The sequence below is a fragment of the Engystomops pustulosus genome, chromosome 6, assembly GCF_040894005.1.
Source record: "Engystomops pustulosus chromosome 6, aEngPut4.maternal, whole genome shotgun sequence".
NCBI lineage: Eukaryota > Metazoa > Chordata > Amphibia > Anura > Leptodactylidae > Engystomops > Engystomops pustulosus.
In genome coordinates, this window is record NC_092416.1 from 181,002,482 (window position 1) to 181,021,934 (window position 19,453).

Below are 19,453 nucleotides of genomic sequence, written 5' to 3' on the forward strand. Positions count from 1 at the left end.
ACCTCGCTCCCTGAATCTTTCCATCCTGCTTTTTCTCCAGTATCGGGGAGCAGACAGAGGCAAAACCCACAGATCCATCCGCCAGTATAGTCTATAGGTACGCTGAGTGTTTACTGAACCGAGCCCTACACGGATGAAATCACCGGATGACACAGTTTTCGTTATCTTGGTAAAATATAGTTTATTTTCTCATACAAAGACATAGTATGAATTTCTCAGAATGCAATATCCGTCTTCTTTTCTTAAAAACATCTTTTTTTTTTTTGTGTCCGTGTAAAATTAATTATTTTTTTTTTTGTATCGTACATACCACAAAATACTTGATTTACAATGTACACATTTTGTCCTCATTCCGCAATGTCCTTTGTATTCCTTTTTCATATATATTTACTTATATATATATATATTTATATAAATTTGCTATTTCTAAAAGTAACAGGTTACAGAGAGAAAAAAAATAAAAAAAAAAGAATGAAAAAACTTAAAAAAAAAAATGTAATAAAATAGATAAAAGGCTGAATAAAACTCAACCACTACGTCATATGTGCGAATTCTAAACCACGGAGCCGTCAGTCTGGATGCAGAAGGTTAGCAGTACGTGTAGTCCAAAACCAAAGCCTCGGCTCCATGATAACCAAGGCAACGACGCCTAAAAAAAATAGGCCACGTGTTGGACTGGCGTCATAGCAAAAAATAACATAGTATTAATTCTTCTCTTAAATACTTCTACAGGTTTCTGCATAGCCATTCAATATTATAGGTTTTTTTACTTAGCAGCAGTGTAAAAATTACCACTTTTAGATATTAAAATGAGACAAGTTACTCTTGGTTACTGTTAGGGGTCCCGGTATGTCATATGCAAAAAGATATTACAGAATCAGAAAAACTGCCCCCAATGTTATAATGTGCAAGGTATCGGTGGGGGGGCAGCTTCTGGTGGCATAAAAAGTTAACGCTAGTTTTCTTAGGTTGGACAGATGTGTGAAATATGGTTACAAAATGGATCACAAATCAGTTGACTTGCGGCCCAAGGATGATGTCCAGTTGGGAGCTTCAACATGCAATGAGAGGAGGTCAACCGATGGGTGGCAGTATGGAGAGTAGTTGGCCAAACATATCTCATGTCAACGGAGTATAGATAACAACTACAAGAAGAACTGGTTCTACAAAGATGTCACCCTAGATTTGTGTTCCATATTGTGTTCCACTAGGTGACCTCCGCAGGAGTCCAGGCGGCCAGTGACCAGAACTGACAATGAGCGCTCGGGGTAAGTCTACTTTATGGTCTGCCTTGACTGTCACTTCTGTTTCACTGACTGAAAGGACTGGGTAAGGTCATTTCCTTGTGTGATTTGAGTGCAGCTGAAGACCGTGTCTGTGTCTTGGGTTTGTTCTCTCTCCCGGTACCGGGGCAGCCATGAAAGAGTTAATTTGAAAGTCACCTTGAGCCCCAGATAAAAATCTATAACAGCTGTAAGGCTGATGGTAGGTACAAAGAACCAAAATAACATCAAAGTAGTCGACCAGTCTTATCTCATGTCTATGGAGCATCGTTAACGGTGTTAACCAAATGGGGCGGGGTTTCCAAAAATATAACCACACAATGTTGTTACGATAAGGGTGGCAGGAAGTACAACAATAGGCCAAGAATCCCATAACTATCATAAAACCAATATCCTAAACTTGGCCAAAGTTATATCAAGTCGATGGAGTGGGAGGGTTTTGAAGACATCATTCCACGGATGTTTTATGGAATATGACAAAAATCCTGTTACTATCGTCAAACGAATATTCTAATAGTGCAAAGAAGACTTCAAATCTTACATGGATTTAGTCATGAATCCAGTTATGTAATGGCAGATCAAGCGAGAACATTGGTCGTGGGCTGGAGAGTTTAAAGAAAACGTTATCGAAAAAATGAAATAAAATTTATCATGCATAGAGAATATGGAAGACATAGGGTGTCGAGGCCATCATCGGCTAGAAGACCCACTTACCAAAAATGGATTGACAATGCAAAGAGAGTCTCGTTAAATACTACGGGATCTGCGATGTGACCTCATAGAGAGTCAACCCAAGTGGATTTCCCCGATGGTAGAATAAGATGGGCCTCTGAAACAACTTAATAATTGTCTAACTGGTACCAACCCACTCTGCCCCATTGTGTTACCCCACATAGTTGGAGACATTGTGAGTCATCAGATTGGATATGGCACTATGATATAAAAGGATATCTATCTTACGTTATGGTCCTATGTTCTACCACCCTATCAAGTCTTCAGGACAGTAACAATCAATGCCCAAATATCGGGAAGCGTAACGAAAACCAAGAACCCAGCAAACTTGTGGATTTTAAAAGATTTCAATACCCGTAAACATAACCAACCAAGGTATCATTATTGTGCTTTCATTTTTTTCAATATATATATAGGACTGCATAAAGGAGCACCATTAGAGAATATGCAAGATGGAGATGGAAAACCCTTTTTTACTTCGAGACCACAAATTTGCCTGCAGGTCATCTGTGCAAAAGAAGACGACATTGATTTGCCGTCTCTCTCCGAGGGTCATGGTGTGATGGAATGTTAATACTATGGGCAATCAAGAAAGGGCGTGGTTAGGCAGCTTAGTGAATTAATTGCTTAGGAATTACAAATAAATTATAATAAAATAGATCTCTGTACATTTATACAAACAAGCAAATCTGTGTTCTTCACGACGCAAGTCTAGGACTTGGGTTGGGTTCTTTTTGCTTTCAGTCCCAACCAAAGTCGTGGCCAGTCATTTGGTAGAACTTCATGTTGAACGGCCTGTAGAACTCTCGCAATCTCTGGACCACTTCTGGGTTTATGTTGGGGTGAGTCCTACCCTTAGTTTTGCCCAGACAGTGGGGTTTACTACTACCCTCCGCCTTCTTCAGGCACGGAAAACCCTTAGTTTTATTGAAGTAAAAATGTTTGTCTGTGATGATACGTTTCAGACCCAGGAAATCCTGGACACGTCCCAGTTCTCCAGCGGGATCGGTGATCAGTCTCTCTCCGCTCACAAACAGGATCTGGTTCATAGGGAAATACTGCAGCCAGTTCTCCAAGTGCTTGGCGTAGATGCCAATCTGGATGGCACTCCATGAGATGTCAATTAGACCCGTAGTCCTGTTTTTAAAGGTCAAGCTCTCGAATGTGGGGATATCCGGCCTCTTGGACAATGTCTGTGTGTAATCCGATATGACACGAGTTACAGGGTCCCTAACCACCACAATCAGCTTCGCATCCTTCGACATGGCAGAGATCCGGGCGGGGGCTTCCTTTGTCACAAAGTAGCTGGGGGTCTTTTCCATGGTGATCTGCCCATCTAATGTCCTTGGCATCAACTCCCTAGGAGAGAAAGAGGAAATATTAACATCAAATCTCAAAAATCAAGACATTTCTTATGATCTTATTACGTCTACAATACACATGCCTCCAGAGACGTATCATGGAACTAGTGATTTCATTCTGTAGAGCCATCTGACTTGGTATAATTAAGCACTCCTTTAAAGGGTTAATACCGTCTGCAAGCCAAAAGCTCTTTGACAAATGGCATCTCGTTAGGCATCTTGAGCTAACACCAGGCTGGGTTATTTGTGTTCCTTCAAGATGGATTGACCCACTTTGCTAATTAACTGCTGTAAGGTGGGGGAAATGGTTTGTGGCTGTTTCCTTTTTCCTAAATGAGTAAAGGGGGCAGAAAGAGGGGGAACGAGAGGACGTGCAACCTGGATGCACATTATCACTGGGTCATTAGGATCTGAGCTGGTGGCACATCGGGGGAGTTGCCATTTTGTGGCCCTGAATAATAGTGTCCTCCATGCATGGTGACATCAATAAGATATATCAATCACAAAGCTTAATATTGGGGAGGTCTTCTTTGCGTGGGTGGAGGTACACAATATTGAATGGGTTCGAGGATATTTCACCCCACTTCCTAATGCACATGAACAATCAACTTGGCTTAAAGACGAGAGCTGTGGCCACATATCATTGACTATAATAATGGATGCAATAAGCACCAATATTTAGGACATAAATAACCAATTATATAAGAATCGTGGAATCACTCCATACTTTCACGATTTAGATACAGGAACCTACAGCGTCACTCAGATCATACCGATAACTAAGCCGGTAAACCGCCCTATCGGTCCTGTTATCACCTTAGTTGCATTGAATTCTACTTTATATATTGTGATCCCATTAACAAAGCGATTAAATGGAACATAATGTTGTAATAAAGTCGGAACAATGACAAGCCAAGAGCCTTAACGATTCTCCACTTCCTTCAGAAGCAAAAAAAATGAAGCCATTTCATTGTCCAATTACATCCCTTCTCTGTGTCCTCCTCTGGATACCGGCGTCAGCCCTGCATACAGCAGATTGCTAAATTGCCTCAAATTACTGTAAACTCTCAGCAGATTGCCGGGCCTCCGTTTAATTTGTTTGCAAACACAGGCATTAACCCACACCTCCTGGTGCTCAAATTAGGCTAAAATTGCAGCTGAGATGAAGATTGTGCAGCGTCTTCGAGGAGACGATATGATGGGATTGTAAAGGATTCCTACATTCATATTTCATTCAGTTTATTACAATCCACCTGGAAAACGAGTAATAAACCTAATGACCCAACTACACAGAGCAGGAAACATTTATTTCTAGTGGACTCTTCTACTTCATTTGTGGTTGATTGAATTATGGACATATGGATTACGTTGTCTGAACCCAACGATACGTTGGAATAGAAGTCCACCGAATGAAACCACAAGTCCAATAACCACACATGGATGTTCCAGTTACTGTTGGCTTCACGGTCAAGATGGTGTCCAGAGATGAAACGAAGGGGTTGTCCAGTAAATATAAATGGTGACTACAGGAGGCCACTAAAATAAATGGTTCCTCAGCCCAAGCCCATTGACTCCGCCAGTCCCCACTGTACCCTACATCCTAGGTGTCTCCCAAGATGGTGGGACACATTAGTAGAGTCAAGTCTGCCAATCACTAGCTAAGATACTTCATCGCTCTAGTAATTTTTCTGATCGACCTTTCAGAGAACTTCTTGCTTAACTTGACAGCCAGGAAGTAGAGTTTTTGGATTTAGAAGCTAAAAAAAAAATCATATTCTCTTTATATATTTACATCAATCAATAAAAACAATAGGAAAGAAAAATTAGTCTCGGTATCATAGTAACAGGCAGAGCTCTATCGATGATGTCCTTGGAGTAGGCTTCATTTTTTATCTGCACTGAGCATTATGTACGTAGGAGAGTTTTAGCCGAATACAAAATCCAGGGAAAACAATGGAAAAAAAAAAGAATAATGTGCGAGCCCTTGAAGATCTTCTCATCATCCATCAGACTAATTACCCCAGATGTCCCGCTGTGTTTGTATTACCTCACTAATTCAGCGAGAGAGCCTGCTCAATCATAATGTGCCTGACACTTGATAACCAAAAGTAGGGGATATTGCAAAGACAAAAACACTATCGGCCCTTCCCTACTTCAAGATAACAAAGCCCATAGACAATTGTGAAGAACAAAGCGAGGCGTGAGTCACTTCTCTCAGATACCGACCACTTATTGACACTAGAAATCACATCAAGAGCTTCCAAAAAATTCTCTCAACTTTTTATCAACTTCACTTCTTTTTTTTTTTTATACCTTTGGGATAAACCCCATTGATTTTTCCTGCACCTGATTTTGCTTGTTTATTAGACCCAAAATTCTATTGTGACCTCAAAGTGAACCCACGGACAACTTTAATTTGGTGACATTGATGGATCATGGTCAGTAAATATGGCTGCATAGTCTCTTGTGCTGAAACCTGACCAATGTGACTGAGTCATATAGCTGAATATGTAAGACATGTTTACCATGGCACGTGGGGGTGCCCAGTTATCTCCATCCAGCCATGGTGGCAATACGTTCAATTCGAGAATCTCTTAATTTTTTTATGGGGTCTTGGTGGTGTCAAGTATGATGAAAATTCCATATCTGAGGGTGTTTGAGTTTGAAATACTGTAACATTGTTACAACTTGCAATATTCCGACCCCGTGCAAAAGCTCCGGAATCAAAAATGATGCCTCCACCATGCAGAGGGACATGAACACCCACCAGAGTTGTCATGTCTTCTACACTCTGTATGGGCAGAGATTTTCCATCCTCTCCCCCCTGATATGTTTGGGTCAGTCATTTTCTTTTACATAAATGTCCTGTTGTCGGAGGAGCAGCGTGAGCAGCACAGAACAAGGCAGCCCCACTGTCCCTGTATGCTGAGGCTTTTAGAAGACATAAAAGGAGGACATGTTAGATCCTGCGGGCATGAAGCGCGGTGTATTCTGCGGGGCAGCGGGAGATTCCTGTCCCCCACAGATATGTTTTTACAACTGTTGCTAGTTGTATTCACACCGGGTATAACCAATCGTTCCCCACCTCCCATACTTCTCCAGACTATGCCTCCAGTTTATGCTCCCCTACACAATTAACCTCTACAACTGTCATTGAAAACCATTCGTCCTTCCATTCTTTTCTGCTCACTCCCTCTACCCCCCTCCCGATGACTCCTGAAGCCATTGTATCCTCCCAAGAAGGCAGAACAGGATTGGGTAATCCCGAGCCATGCCGTCATCCCCTACTGTTCGCTTTAGTTCATTGTGGACACTACATGCTGACAAACGCACTTTTTTTTAATAGAAAAGAAGCTTCTGATTGCTGTTTTTGTAGCAGTATTTGCCCTCACGAACTCTCTATAGAGAGCGATTATCATCAAATGCAAACCATAATGAGTCGTGAGACTGTTATCCGTTACATTTCCATACATTTATTAAACCCATTAAGGAAATTGATTGCATGTTCATCAATCTCCTGAATTACTCAAACAGAACTCTTGCCCTCTTCTGTTATCAGGGATCGATCCTGCCTGTTGCTCGTAGATCAACAACGAGTAGATTCCAGCATCATTGAAAATTGGGATCATCCATCGTGAAATTGTTGTAAATGAGAATTTCTTGTTGGTTTACCAAAATTTGATTGTAGGATTGTAGACTATTACCAATGCCAGGCTGATAGGTTTCAAAGCTTATCGATCCATCAGTTTTCCTGGAATCGGTGGTAGTAAGTATTTATACTCCTCCCGTCCATGGAACGTCTTCAATTACTCAACATAACGATCTAGTCAAATTCCTATGTGTAACATAGATAACCAGGACTCTCAGAGGAAGAAGATGAAGAACGTGGGAGAAGACAGTTCCGAATGTATCATCAAGAAGAATATGGTCATCATACGTAAGGCAGGATATTCCGGAAAATATCTACAATGACTTTTTCCGACAGCACAAAATGTGTCAAGCAACAGAAACTATGGAAAGATGACTTTATGCATCTATATATAAAATGTTTGGACATCGAGAAACTTTTGAAGTTTTTGGTAAACAGCAACAGGGACGCTGCCTCCTGAGATGCTCACACGGCTCCTTTTAATAGGGGGGAGGGGGTCTGGTGCCAGGCTCCATGGGTAACGATCCCAACTAATTACAAGTCTGGCATATAATAAGAGGCTGTGTGTGCGCGAACAAGCTACAGAAACACAAAATACAGACTTGTCAAGAAACTCCCCTCCGATTTTGTGTGGATGGGGGTAGAGCGACCCTGAATTACAGGCGCTTCAGCTAATTATTTTGTTTATTTTTATTTTTTGGGTGCCTACGAGTCAGCGATTCAATGCAAGCAAATCTTAGCCATTGATGACTTTGGTCCCTTTAAAAAAAAAAATTAAGTTTGGAGAGAATAAAGAATTCCTGGATTTTATGGACATGACTGGGTGAAGAGAGAATTTGTAAGCCCCCTGATGCATGACAAAACTGTGCATCTGATATGGAGTTGGCTACGTAAACACGTTAAATCATTGCTAACCAGCTGTTTTATGGACACGAGGGGATGCACATACTGTAAATGTGTTCAACGTGGCCCTGAAAATGAATAGGAGGAATTTGGAGAAGAAAAAAAAACAACAAAAAACACCCATCCCTTCCCAGGACTAGAGTTTGGAGAGGGAGAGACTTAGGCTACATTCACACTGCCGTTGCCCACCGTACCGTAGCACGGTGGGCAACGGCAGCACGCGGGGAGAGGAGGAGGGGGTGAGAGCTGCCCCTCTCCATAGCGATGTATGGCGCACGGCGTCATAATACGGGAAAAGGTAGGACATGTCCTACATTTTTCCCGGGTATGGAGCGGTACGTTGCCGCACGTGTACTGCACCGCACCGCTCCCGTAGGGCGCCGCGCGCCCATTGCCGTCTATGGGGGACATATATCTGCTGTATATACATCGGCCGTATATACGTCCCCCTTGCGGCAGTGTGAATGCAGCCTTAAAGTTACATCATTAGCATCGGATGCCAAATCCGGTCATAGACAGAAGACGTTGGCTTAAAGAGAGCCAAGATGTACCCCATAGAACCTGAAGTTTTTGGAAATTAATCCATTATTGAGCATAAAGCAAACGTTTTCATATATAATTATAGAAAAAAAGTTATGAATTAGTCTTAAGGTTATTGGACAATCCTAATCCTATCGTGTTACGTCTAGGAATTGCTAAATCTTTGGTGCTTTGAATCGATTTGCCCCAAAAGAACCAAAGAGTTGGAAAGAAATTCACAAATACAAAAATGTATTTTGGTCGGCTGTACATGCCTAACTTTTTAATCGGTACAAGATATGATGATGCCAACCAAATCCACCTGTACATGCTCCAAACACTACACAACATTGATGGGGAATTCTTCAAATTTACTAAAAACACAAAAAGATCAGATCGGTCGCTGGTAACAGCCTGGAGCTATTTGGTTTGTTCTGCAAAGTGATCAGTACTCCATTAGGATAATGCCGCTATACACCTTCTGCAGTAATCCTTCAAAGTCCATGTAATTATGTCCTCTGGTGTAGCCTTTGCCCTGTAATCACACTACAGATTGTTATCCGCTCCTGCATCGGGTACCAGGCACAACCCTTTCATTAGAAGGTCTGAAATAATAGGACCTGTAATTTGTTTAACATTCAGTGGGCTCAGGGGGTGAATATGGACCTGCGATGGCCAGTGTAAGGAAACTATAGATGCTTGCAGGTCACCTTTTCCATTAACCTCCACTGTATCAGCGGGTAACACATTGGGGTTTATGTGATTACATCGAGTAGAGACAACAACCATAACCGAAGCCACCGGACGTAAAGCAAATGGATGTGTAGGGTGGAAAGGGATTGGAGCATACTGCCATCTAAAAAAATGTAAGCAAAAGTAGTTGGGGCTATAGTATGACCATCAATATCGCTCCCAAATTGGATGTTGCCTAGATGTACCGAAAATTGTGTCTAAATGCATGGGGGCCATTACAGTTGCCATTACGGTATGAGTGTGGATGTATGGCTCCTATAACCGCCCTCGCAATGGGTATTGCGAAGAGGGGTATGTATGGCTACTAATAGTACTCCCACACAGGGTGTTGACCTAATATCCCAGAACCGCAACTCGAAATGTGTGGCTACTGTTACAGCTCTCACATTGGGTGTTGCCCAGTGTCCCCAAATCCAAAGTAAGAAATGTATGGCTGCCATCAGACTTGGGTATTGCCCCGGTGGCCCAGAACCCCAAAGGTGAAATGCATTAGGTATTGCCCAAAATCCTGATAGAGAAATTCTTCATATCCCAGAATTGTATTTTCGACATTAGGTGTTGCCCCTATGTACCAGAATAATGAGTGACCACACTATATGGAGCTATAAAGGAACAGAGGAAGTAAGAAGATTATTCAGGAGTGTGGGAAACCTAGCTGACGGCCCTCATGGGAGTTGTAATGGAAGCCATTTCCTGTGACAAGGCCGAATAGAAAATATTAATACAACAATCATTGATGGGGGGAGGGTGGTGCTTCCATCTGTACAATCTCCTGACAAATAAGGGATCCAGAGGGATATGTTACAGAATGTAAAAATAAAATGGTAGAGTCCTAGTCTTGGGTGTCACACGAAGACCTCATGGTGAGCTTGACTGGCGCAGCAAATGTTTCCAAGCTATGATCGGCCTCCCCGGCTATGACTGTGTGACATTGTTCGACGACTGAATGAATGAAGCATTTTTATGACGGGCGTGATCTTTGCCTGATCCCAATGTGGGAATCTTGGTCACGAGCGTTGAAATATCAAAGCCACCTTCCGAGCACCGCTTCACAAATGTGCCAGACTCTCTGGACAGTTCAACGGCACAACAGGTGAGGGAACCAAGGGGGAGGTGTCCCGAAACCTGAGCTGGCCAGACAATATGCTCCCTCTTTTTATATAAGCTTCGATGGGGCAAAAGACCCTTCTTGGGTGCGCCCAACCCCCCTCCGCCCAATGGAACATGGATTATAGATGCCATCTGTCCACAAGTCTCAACCTGTCTATGCACCAAGTTTATCCAACTTTATCAAGTTCGTCAGCCAATAATTCTTCAAGTTAGAGTTGATCTTTTTCGTCTAGGTGGCCTAAACTACTCAGTAGACATCAAAAAGTCATAAAAATAATAAATATGTATATTACAAACCCGGTTTCACAACTTAGATTCTATATTTGAGTCATTTTGTTTGGAAGTGTCCACAGACTCTTAAAAATTGCTTCTCCCGAAGAAAAAAAAAAAATGGAGTTACGTCCTAAGAAAAAGTGCAATTCTCTGGAGATTATCAGATTAGATTATTTGAAAGGCAAACAAGTGACTGGTAATTAAAGTGGCAGCAGATTGACAGCTTGACATTTGTTTTAATTTAGCTGTCGTCTTAAGCATTTAAAGGGGAAGGAAGAAAAAAAAAAAAAAACCTCGATATTTTTTTAAAGCCACTGTGTAACCTACGAGTCCCAGTATAAACAAACTGGTCACCGACGATGAGCTCATGGGTAATGTATCTCAATTGTTACACTATTAGGATGATGTGATGTTAAGGGTTTCGCTGGTGTTCAGATGAAGACAGAGACTAATAATAGGATTTATCTAACCATATTATTACTATTAAAATTAAAAAGTGAAATAAAATATTCGCTGGTTAAAGAAAATGACATAAAGAAATGTTAACACGCAGAAACTTTTTGAAAAGTTCGCAGATTCCCATGCGGTAAATGGATCCGGCCGGCATATATATCTTCTTTCTTCCCCCCGTCATGGTAGATAGAACAAATTCTAGTGGAAACCTAGTAAATGTTAGAAGAAAACATTGATGATATTTCGATGGGGTGAGGGGAGATCCGTGATTTCTTAAGCATAGGGAAGACAGTAACTAGCATCATATGGAACAAAAAGTTGGACAATAGTTTGTCAATTTGATCAAACATGAATAAAAGTAATTTTTCAGAACTTTTGAAAACTTTTTCCGAAAACCAATTTTGTAACTAAGAGAGTGACTACCATAATATGGGACAAAAAGTTGGACAATAGTTTTTCAATTTGATCAAACATGAATAAAAGTAAATCAATTATAGTAAATTAAGTGTTGAGTTATTTGAGAACTCTTTGAAAACTGATTTTGCAAAGTTTAAGTTACTTTAATTCTAACAAGTTAATTAAGTTTTTAATTTTTGAGGGAGAGGGGAGATCAGTGATTTCTTAAGCTTAGGGAAGAGAGTAACTACCATCATATGGGACAAAAAGTTGGACAGTAGTTTTTCAATTTGATCAAACATGAATAAAAGTAAATCAATTATAGTAAATTAAGTGTTGAGTTATTTGAGAACTTTTTGAAAACTGATTTTGTCAAGTTTAAGTTACTTTAATTTTAACAAGATAATTAAGTTTTTAATTTGTAAGGGAGAGGGGAGATCAGTGATTTCTTAAGCTTAGGGAAGAGAGTAACTACAAACATGAATAAAAATATATTTTTTAAATTAAGTGCTGAGTTATTGAGAACTTTTTGAAAACTGATTTTGCAAAGTTTAAGTTACTTTTAACTTTTTTTAAGCTAATTAAGTTTTTAATTTGTAGGTGAGAGGGGAGATCAGTGATTTTTTTTAAGCTTAGGGAAGAGAGTAACTACCATCATATGGGACAAAAAGTTGGACAATAGTTTGATTAAACATGAATAAAAGTAATTTTTCGAAATAATAGTCGAGTTATTCGAGATCTTTTTGAAAACTGATTTTGTAACTAACAGAGTAACTACCATCATATGGGACAAAAAGTTGGACAATAGTTTTTCAATTTGATCAAACATGCTTTAAAATTAATTTTTCGGATTAATCGTTGACTAATTTGAGAACTTTTTTGGAAACTGATTTTGTCAATTTTTAGTTACTGTAATTTTAACAAGTTAATTAAGTTCTTAATTTGTCATTTTTAAAAACTTTTTTTTCATCAGCAGTATGAGAATAACTACGACGTAGAAACACACGCATCTTGTTTTTGCCGTAAAATTAAATAAACATTTTGTGAAATAATAAAACCTCCAGTTACATTTATTATAGATGATTTTTTGTTTGCTTTTTTTTTTTTTTTTTTTTTTTTTATTATAATATATATTTAATCGGGTACAAAAATAAAATATGAATAGATTTACCAACTGCAACCCGAGGTGTCATAAACACTGACTGATATTTGCCGAGAAGAGCAATCTGTCATATTCTATGTACACTGAAGCAGCCGCCGCTACCGGGATGTAAAAATAATTATTTTGGCAGGTTGACACATAATGAAAAATTGAGCATAAAATCCTGGTGGATTTAGCATTTCCCTCCTCTCTCTCTCTTAAAGGTTTTTTCTATTATTATTTTACGACAATGTGGTTTTTGTTTTTTTTTTCTTGTTACTGGGAGAACTGAACAGAAAAAAAAAAAAAGTTACAAAAACTTTTTGGAAAAGTTTATAAAAACTAAGATTGAATTAATTCGAAAGTTAACAGACCTCGAAAAGAAATGTGAAAATGTGGCATTTACATAATTAGAGGGAGATGTAGTCGTGGACTCCGCTCGCTTTGTGTCATTTGGTTAATGAGAATCAAGAATTTTGGGCCCTGGAGTAAAGTCTACAGCCAAAATAAATATTACAGATGTTAAAAGGGAGGGAAAAAAAAAAAAACCTTTCCACTTTTGTATAGTTAAGAAAATAGCAACTTGAAATTCGTCTGATTTGGTTTAGTGCAGACGGATTTGGCAGGGTGTGATATACATGAAGTGGTTCTGTGTATATCTGAGGTTAATACAATAGGAGTAATGTAAACCAGATTAAGTGAGAGACGAAAAAGATTACAAAAACACATTATACGTGTATAAAAATTTATAACCTGAGGTTGGGATCACCTCGAATCCGTCCTGGATTTCTAATATAACCTGTCGCTTGTCACTAGAGGTTAATGGCCAAATTGATTTATTGTTACGGTTGTCTTTATTTTATTGGTTAGCATTGACCTTTATTGATGTCTACATCAATGTTCAAAATGGCTTCCTCTTCTGCGTAGAGTGACCTTTATGCCTTTACGTTGGAAGCTACTTCTAGTATCCAGACAACTTTATCACCGTGTTGTCTGGTTTCTTCTAATACTTTTTGAGACTTTTTTTGTCTCACGTGAGGCTTTTTTTCTCAACTGCGACAGAAATGTCTCGAAAAGCAGTCGAGGAAACCGGTCAACATTGTGGTACATCCCCCTATTGAACTGTTCTTCACGTTGTGTCTGTACTAATGGATGATGTTATACTCTCTGTAGAGATTTTAGTCAACATGACCCACCCAATTCCATCAGAACTGAAACTAAGTCCATGTCTTTCCCTCAGCTATCCAAGGTGAATGTAGACATTAGTCCCAGGGTTACGTACAAGATAGGTTCCTTGGGTTTGTACTTAAGTTGAATTTGTATGTAAGTCGGAACTGTATATCTTATAATTGTAGTTCCAGACAAAAAATGTTTATGTCCGTCTTTAACTAGGGGTTCTCTGTAAGTCAGGTGTCCTTAAGTAGGGGACAGACTGTACAACAAATAGTGTAAGGCTAATAGTTGTCTGAAAGATGTAGAGGTGACCGTCCACATTCCACACAAGTAGGTCAATGGCTCAACAAATGGCTGTCTAGTGATTTTGTTTGGCAGATGCTGCCATACACATTAACATTTTAGTCCATACAAGTCTTTACAGTCATTTCAACTGGCCGTATCTTGTTCAAGATCTTGTTAGAACTTAAGAACTTTGGTTTGGCCAAGCTAGACAACATATGTCCCGACTGTGATCGGTTGGCTACAATGATTGTTCCGTCTTAAACTCCACCCAGCAAATCTTTGTTATGGTTAAAATTTATCATCAATTTCATCAAGTTTAGTCTAATGAGAGAAACCATTGTGAGATCTACGGCCTACCCCATTATCAAGCCTATCCTAACTCGAAAGGAGGACGGGCAAGAGGCTGTTGGTGGGACATCAATGTCTATTAGGTATGTAAACCATTCATCCGACAATGATATTCCAAAAAAGAATCATACAACAACATCTGTTGAGGGTCAATATCATTTGTGACATCTACTTGTCACTTGATTCACGGATCACGTTGGCCAATGTTGGCCTTGACACGTTGACACAAGAACTTGATCAGAACGTTACAGAATTCTCTCATCAACATCTCCTTCCTCACTCACGAGTGAGACATCAGGAGATATCAGAGTTAGTGTCCCTCAGGGTCACAGGTTGGACATCGGCCTTCCCCACGTAGGAGATTCTCGCACATCTAGTTCTGATTCTTCTGCCAACGACTCGAGGCCAAGAACATTTGGTCTAGGGTCGTTAAGCTCATTCAATACATTTTTCGACCAGTGGACACAGATTTTCTTATGGTCTCTACAGACACATGAATATTTTGGACAGATTATTCATTTTTGGTGGTCACTCCGTCCAAATTATTTGTGTGGCTTCATCCTACGACATATTATTGCTACGTTACTTGGTTCCGACCAATAAGGCGTCATCCATCGGATCCATCAAACTGAAGAAATCTACGATGATACCGTGTAATATTCTGATCTGACCCGTGAACCACGACCCAGAATGGTCAATCTATAGGAAACTTCAGAACGTTTTGAACCGGGAAAAAAAAAGTTTTTCTAATGTTTTTATGTTTTTTTGGCCATTAGTTACGCCAGATCAAATATGTATATTGTTTTGTAGAAACATAAACCGTAACTGTAACCCTAGACGAGATTTTACTGGTGTATCCGCTCTACGTGAGTTACTTCGGTAAACTCTTTGCAACCAGAGGAGCTGGAGAACTTAGTTTTTTTGTAACTTTATACCAGAATTTACTACATGCAGAGTCAATAATATGGAATAATTTCGCCGGAGGTTTTCGGGTGATTTTCTGCCGGCTGGGTGGTGGTTTTGTTGCCTCTCTATGTTCTTATAGTATACAGTAGGGGGCATGACGTCCCTATTACTTCACTAAAATCAGTCGCTCGACAGAATGAAACCTGCCCTAAAATTTTTGGATTAGTATATAGGGGATAACTGACTTTACGATATACTGTATCCGGCCAAAAATCGTATCTACCACTACTGACTCCTGACTCATTTCTCCAGTTACCAGCTACTTCCATGGTCTAGGCCCCGGTATATGCTAAGCAGGGAGCAGAGATTGCTAAGTTACTGTATCTACTGCAGTCCAGCGCCTGCTCCCAGTACAGCAACAATCCCCCATCCATATGGATCCGCCTGACTGACACCTATAACAGGATCTGTCATTAATGATCTCCCTGCTGTGCTGTGATAGGAGGATGAGCAGCTGTCAGCCCCGTCACCTGAGCCCCGGATAATAGAGTCTCCTCTATGTCACGGGTGACTGGCAGCGCAGGGGTTAATATACTATCATCCTGCTACTATTCCTAACCTATAGATCCCCTGGACCCATAGAAGATATAGTAACAAGTGCCACAGTTCTCACACGTCTATGTGCAGACGATAGAAAAATCCAACACATAAAAGAGATATAAACAACGATATAAAATAATAACAACTGCAGAGACACAACCTACAAGTACAAAGACAACTGGATAACAACTCCCATGTAACAAAGTAAAGGAGGGAACCGTGTGACCCCCCTGTAGCTCTATAGACTTTCTAATTTATTATTAAGACATCACAAATTCTATTATTTATGTATAAAAACCCTTTTGTATATTTTCTTTTACTTTAGTTTTTTTTTAAGCTAAACTTTGACTACAGTGAATTTAACTAAAAAAAATTTGGGTTTTTGGGTTGGATTTTTTTTTCCTCCAAATTGTACAGGATCCCATTTGTTTTGGCCAATCTCTTTACTATGGTGACTTTCTACAAAAAATTTGGGATTTTTTTTCCCCAAAATTTTTTACAGCATCACATTGGCAATGCATTTTACTTAGCACAGCTCTCGCTCCTCTCGGACTACGGGGAATTTTTACAAAAATTTGGAATTTTTTTTTTCCTCCAAATTGTACAGGATCCCATTTGCATTGCCTATTTTTATAGCCAACCTCTTTACTATGGTGAGTCAATACAAAAATTTTTGATTTTTTTTTTTTTTTTTTGCTCAAATTTTTTACAGCATCACATTTGCAATGCATTTGCAAAGCTCGGACTATGGAGAATTTTTACAAAAAAAAAATTGGAATTTTTTACTCCAAATTTTTTTATGCATTGCATTATTTTTTTAGTTAATTTGTTGCTTTGCTTTTACTATACTATAAAAAAATTTGGGGTTTTTTTACCCAAAATTTTGCATTTTTTTTTTTTAGCCAATCTCTTGCTCCTCTTTTACTATGATGAATATTTACCAAAAAATTGGACCCCCAACCCCCTACCCCAGCTTTTACTTCCTTTGCATAGCAGCTCATGAGTGACACAATATTTAACTAGATTTTTGCTGGTTTTTTAGACCTCACGTAAAAACTGACATCACATTTTCACTACAAAGCCTTTTTCGTTCCCGGCTGAAAATTTTCTTTGTCTTTTCCGTGAAAAGGGGCTGAGGTTTCAAATTGTCTTTTTTTTTTTTTTTTTTCTTCCCATAAAGGGAACGAGCAAAAGTTTCTCAATGAATGACTACAAAGATTTTTTTGAAGAGCAAAAGGGCAGAACAAAAACATTATTATGACAAAGAATCTTCCCAAGGCATTTTTTTTGTGTGTGGTAATGAATGTTCACATCCGTGTCGTAACAAGTCTGTAACTTTTTTTTTTTTTTTTTACTCCTTCTTTCTTTTGAAGGCAGATTAAAGAAGAAAAACTGGTAGAAAAAAAAAAATAAAAAAAATTCCGTAATACTATTCAATACAAAAAAAAAAAAAACACACAAATAAATATTTATGTTCTCCTCCGTCTCCTGCTTTGCGTGTGAGACATGATGGGAGGACGGATTCACGTATCGACTTCATCTCTGGAAGTTCAAACGCGAAGGTTTTTTTGGAATATTCGGATGTTTGCGCATTGTGAAGGCTCATTAATGGGGGGCAGGGGGGAGACTGAAACTTCAAACATCAAAAAAAAAAAAAAAATTTCAAAAGGAAATTATGCAAAGTGTCTCATCATTCGCAGCAGAATAGGATGACAAAATATATTTTAAAAAAAAGCAAAAACTATAGAATTTACATCATCGATACATTTTGTATCTTTGGCGCAAAAACAAAACAATTAGTTATGATTCGTGAAGCGCTACGGAATTTGATGGCGCATCATAACGATTTTTATTAATTATTAATATTAGAATTTAAAAATGTAATAAATTACAATTACATTTTTTAAAAAAATTTAAAATTAGGAATTTTTTTGTGATTTTTATAATTTTTTTTTTTAGATTTTGGTTATTTGTATCTGCATAATAAAAAAAAAACCACTAAAACACTAAACACTTCACGTAGATGATCCGTGACTACCGGCAGCTCCAGAGACGTGCAATACCCTCTAGTCCTCAGTAGGGATCAGTACAGCTCCGCACATGCAGCATCGCACGCACAACGGTGTCGCTCAACCAGGTGAAAAAAACCTCACGTTATACGGCGACACGATGTAACACAAAGCCACAATCAGGACACAAAAAACTAGAATCACATGCGAAAATAAAAGAAAGGACAAAACTATCTCTAAACAAATTGTAACAAAAATTTGGTAAATATTCTAGAACTTTGGAGCTTTGTTGACGGCCTCGGAATTGGAGCCGGATGAACCGTACCCTACATCTATAATGTATGTGGATGGATGGAAGGGACAAGGCCACGCAAAGGAGGAATACAAAAAAAAAAATCAATAGTTTATTGTTGCCTAATTTCTAACCCTCCAGAATTCCCTCCTGGAATTAAACCGCCACCCCCCCCCCTCCCCAGGGCTCCGGATGAGGATGAAAGCCCCCCAGCTCCTCCATCCCTGTATCCAGTATGTATCGCTTGTCACTTAGGTTACAGCCGCGTTTCATCTCCGGGATAATGGAGGCACTTTTTCGTTTTTGTGACCACATGTAAACCCCCAAATCAATAGTAACCGGCGCGGAGGTGACCCCTCTCTGACGGAGCCCCTATACATTATGTAGACCCCCTGCCTGCACCGGGGAAGGGGCTCAATGACCGCTCCGCACTATACACAACAACAATACACTGAGATTACGCAAAATTTTAAACATCAAAATTTTTGTATAAATTTTTGAGAATGAAGCACAATGATCCGGAGAATAAATGTCGGAATATCTCACCTGTACCAGTCCAGTCCCTTGTCATAGTTCCTATCAAAAAAGTGGGGTTCAGCGCCCACAGCCCTGATGTCAGGGTGCACCCTCAGGAACTCCAGCAGCGCCCGGGTGCCCCCTTTCTTCACCCCGATGATGATGGCTTGGGGTAACTTCTTGCTCCCGGAGCCGTTGTAGAAGCTGCTGATGGCTCCCCCGTCCTCCGCCTGTTGTCGGGCTTGTGGTCGGAGCAGCAGTTGGGATAAGACTCCGGGTTGTGCCGGGGCTGCGCTGGAACTGGGGTAAGACGAGCAGGAGCCGGCGCAGGAGTAGAACATGTAGAGGCAGAGGAAGAGCATGGTGCCCAGGGGCAGCAGCAGCCTTCTCCTCAGCTGGGGCACGGGGCCGGCATCCATAGGGACATCATCCAGCAGCCCCCGGCAGGCGGCTCACTCCATCCTGTAGGGTGGCCGGTACATCCCCAGGCTATCCTCATAGATACAATGTATCAGTGTGCAGCTCCAGCTCCCTACTGCCAGCTCCTAGCCTGCTGCCTGCAGTCCATGGAGAGAGGGAGGAGCCCGGCCGCTGACAGGCAGACCCCCCGGCCAATCACACCACAACACTCTATGCTAATTAGCCATTTGTTGATAAAGGGCAGCCAATAGGAGGCGACACTCTGCTCAGTGATTGGAGGCAGATTCTATATCATTCCCAGAGCAGCAGAGAGGAGCTCAGACCCTGCAGG

The 19,453-nt window shown here is 40.1% G+C and overlaps 1 protein-coding gene across 1 annotated transcript; it reads right to left on the minus strand.

The window, feature by feature from the left end:
• Nucleotides 1-237: 237 nt before the first annotated feature.
• On the minus strand, nucleotides 238-19,250 carry LOC140065127 (heparan sulfate glucosamine 3-O-sulfotransferase 3B1-like). Its single transcript, XM_072112652.1, has 2 exons — nucleotides 18,733-19,250; nucleotides 238-3,374 (listed from the first exon to the last, which is right to left on the minus strand). The coding sequence occupies exons 1-2, from the start codon at nucleotides 19,119-19,121 to the stop codon at nucleotides 2,756-2,758; spliced, it is 1,008 nt and encodes a 335-aa protein (XP_071968753.1). The 5' UTR covers nucleotides 19,122-19,250; the 3' UTR covers nucleotides 238-2,755.
• Nucleotides 19,251-19,453: the final 203 nt, after the last annotated feature.

What these genes read in the sequence shown, in the direction of transcription:
- LOC140065127 (XM_072112652.1), bottom strand. Translation starts at nt 19,121, where the DNA reads ATGGATGCCGGCCCCGTGCCCCAGCTGAGGAGAAGGCTGCTGCTGCCC. An exon ending in AAGGGACTGGACTGGTACAG is followed by an intron (nt 3,375 to 18,732) that starts GTGAGATATTCC and finishes TTTCTCTCCTAG; the next exon opens with GGAGTTGATGCCAAGGACAT.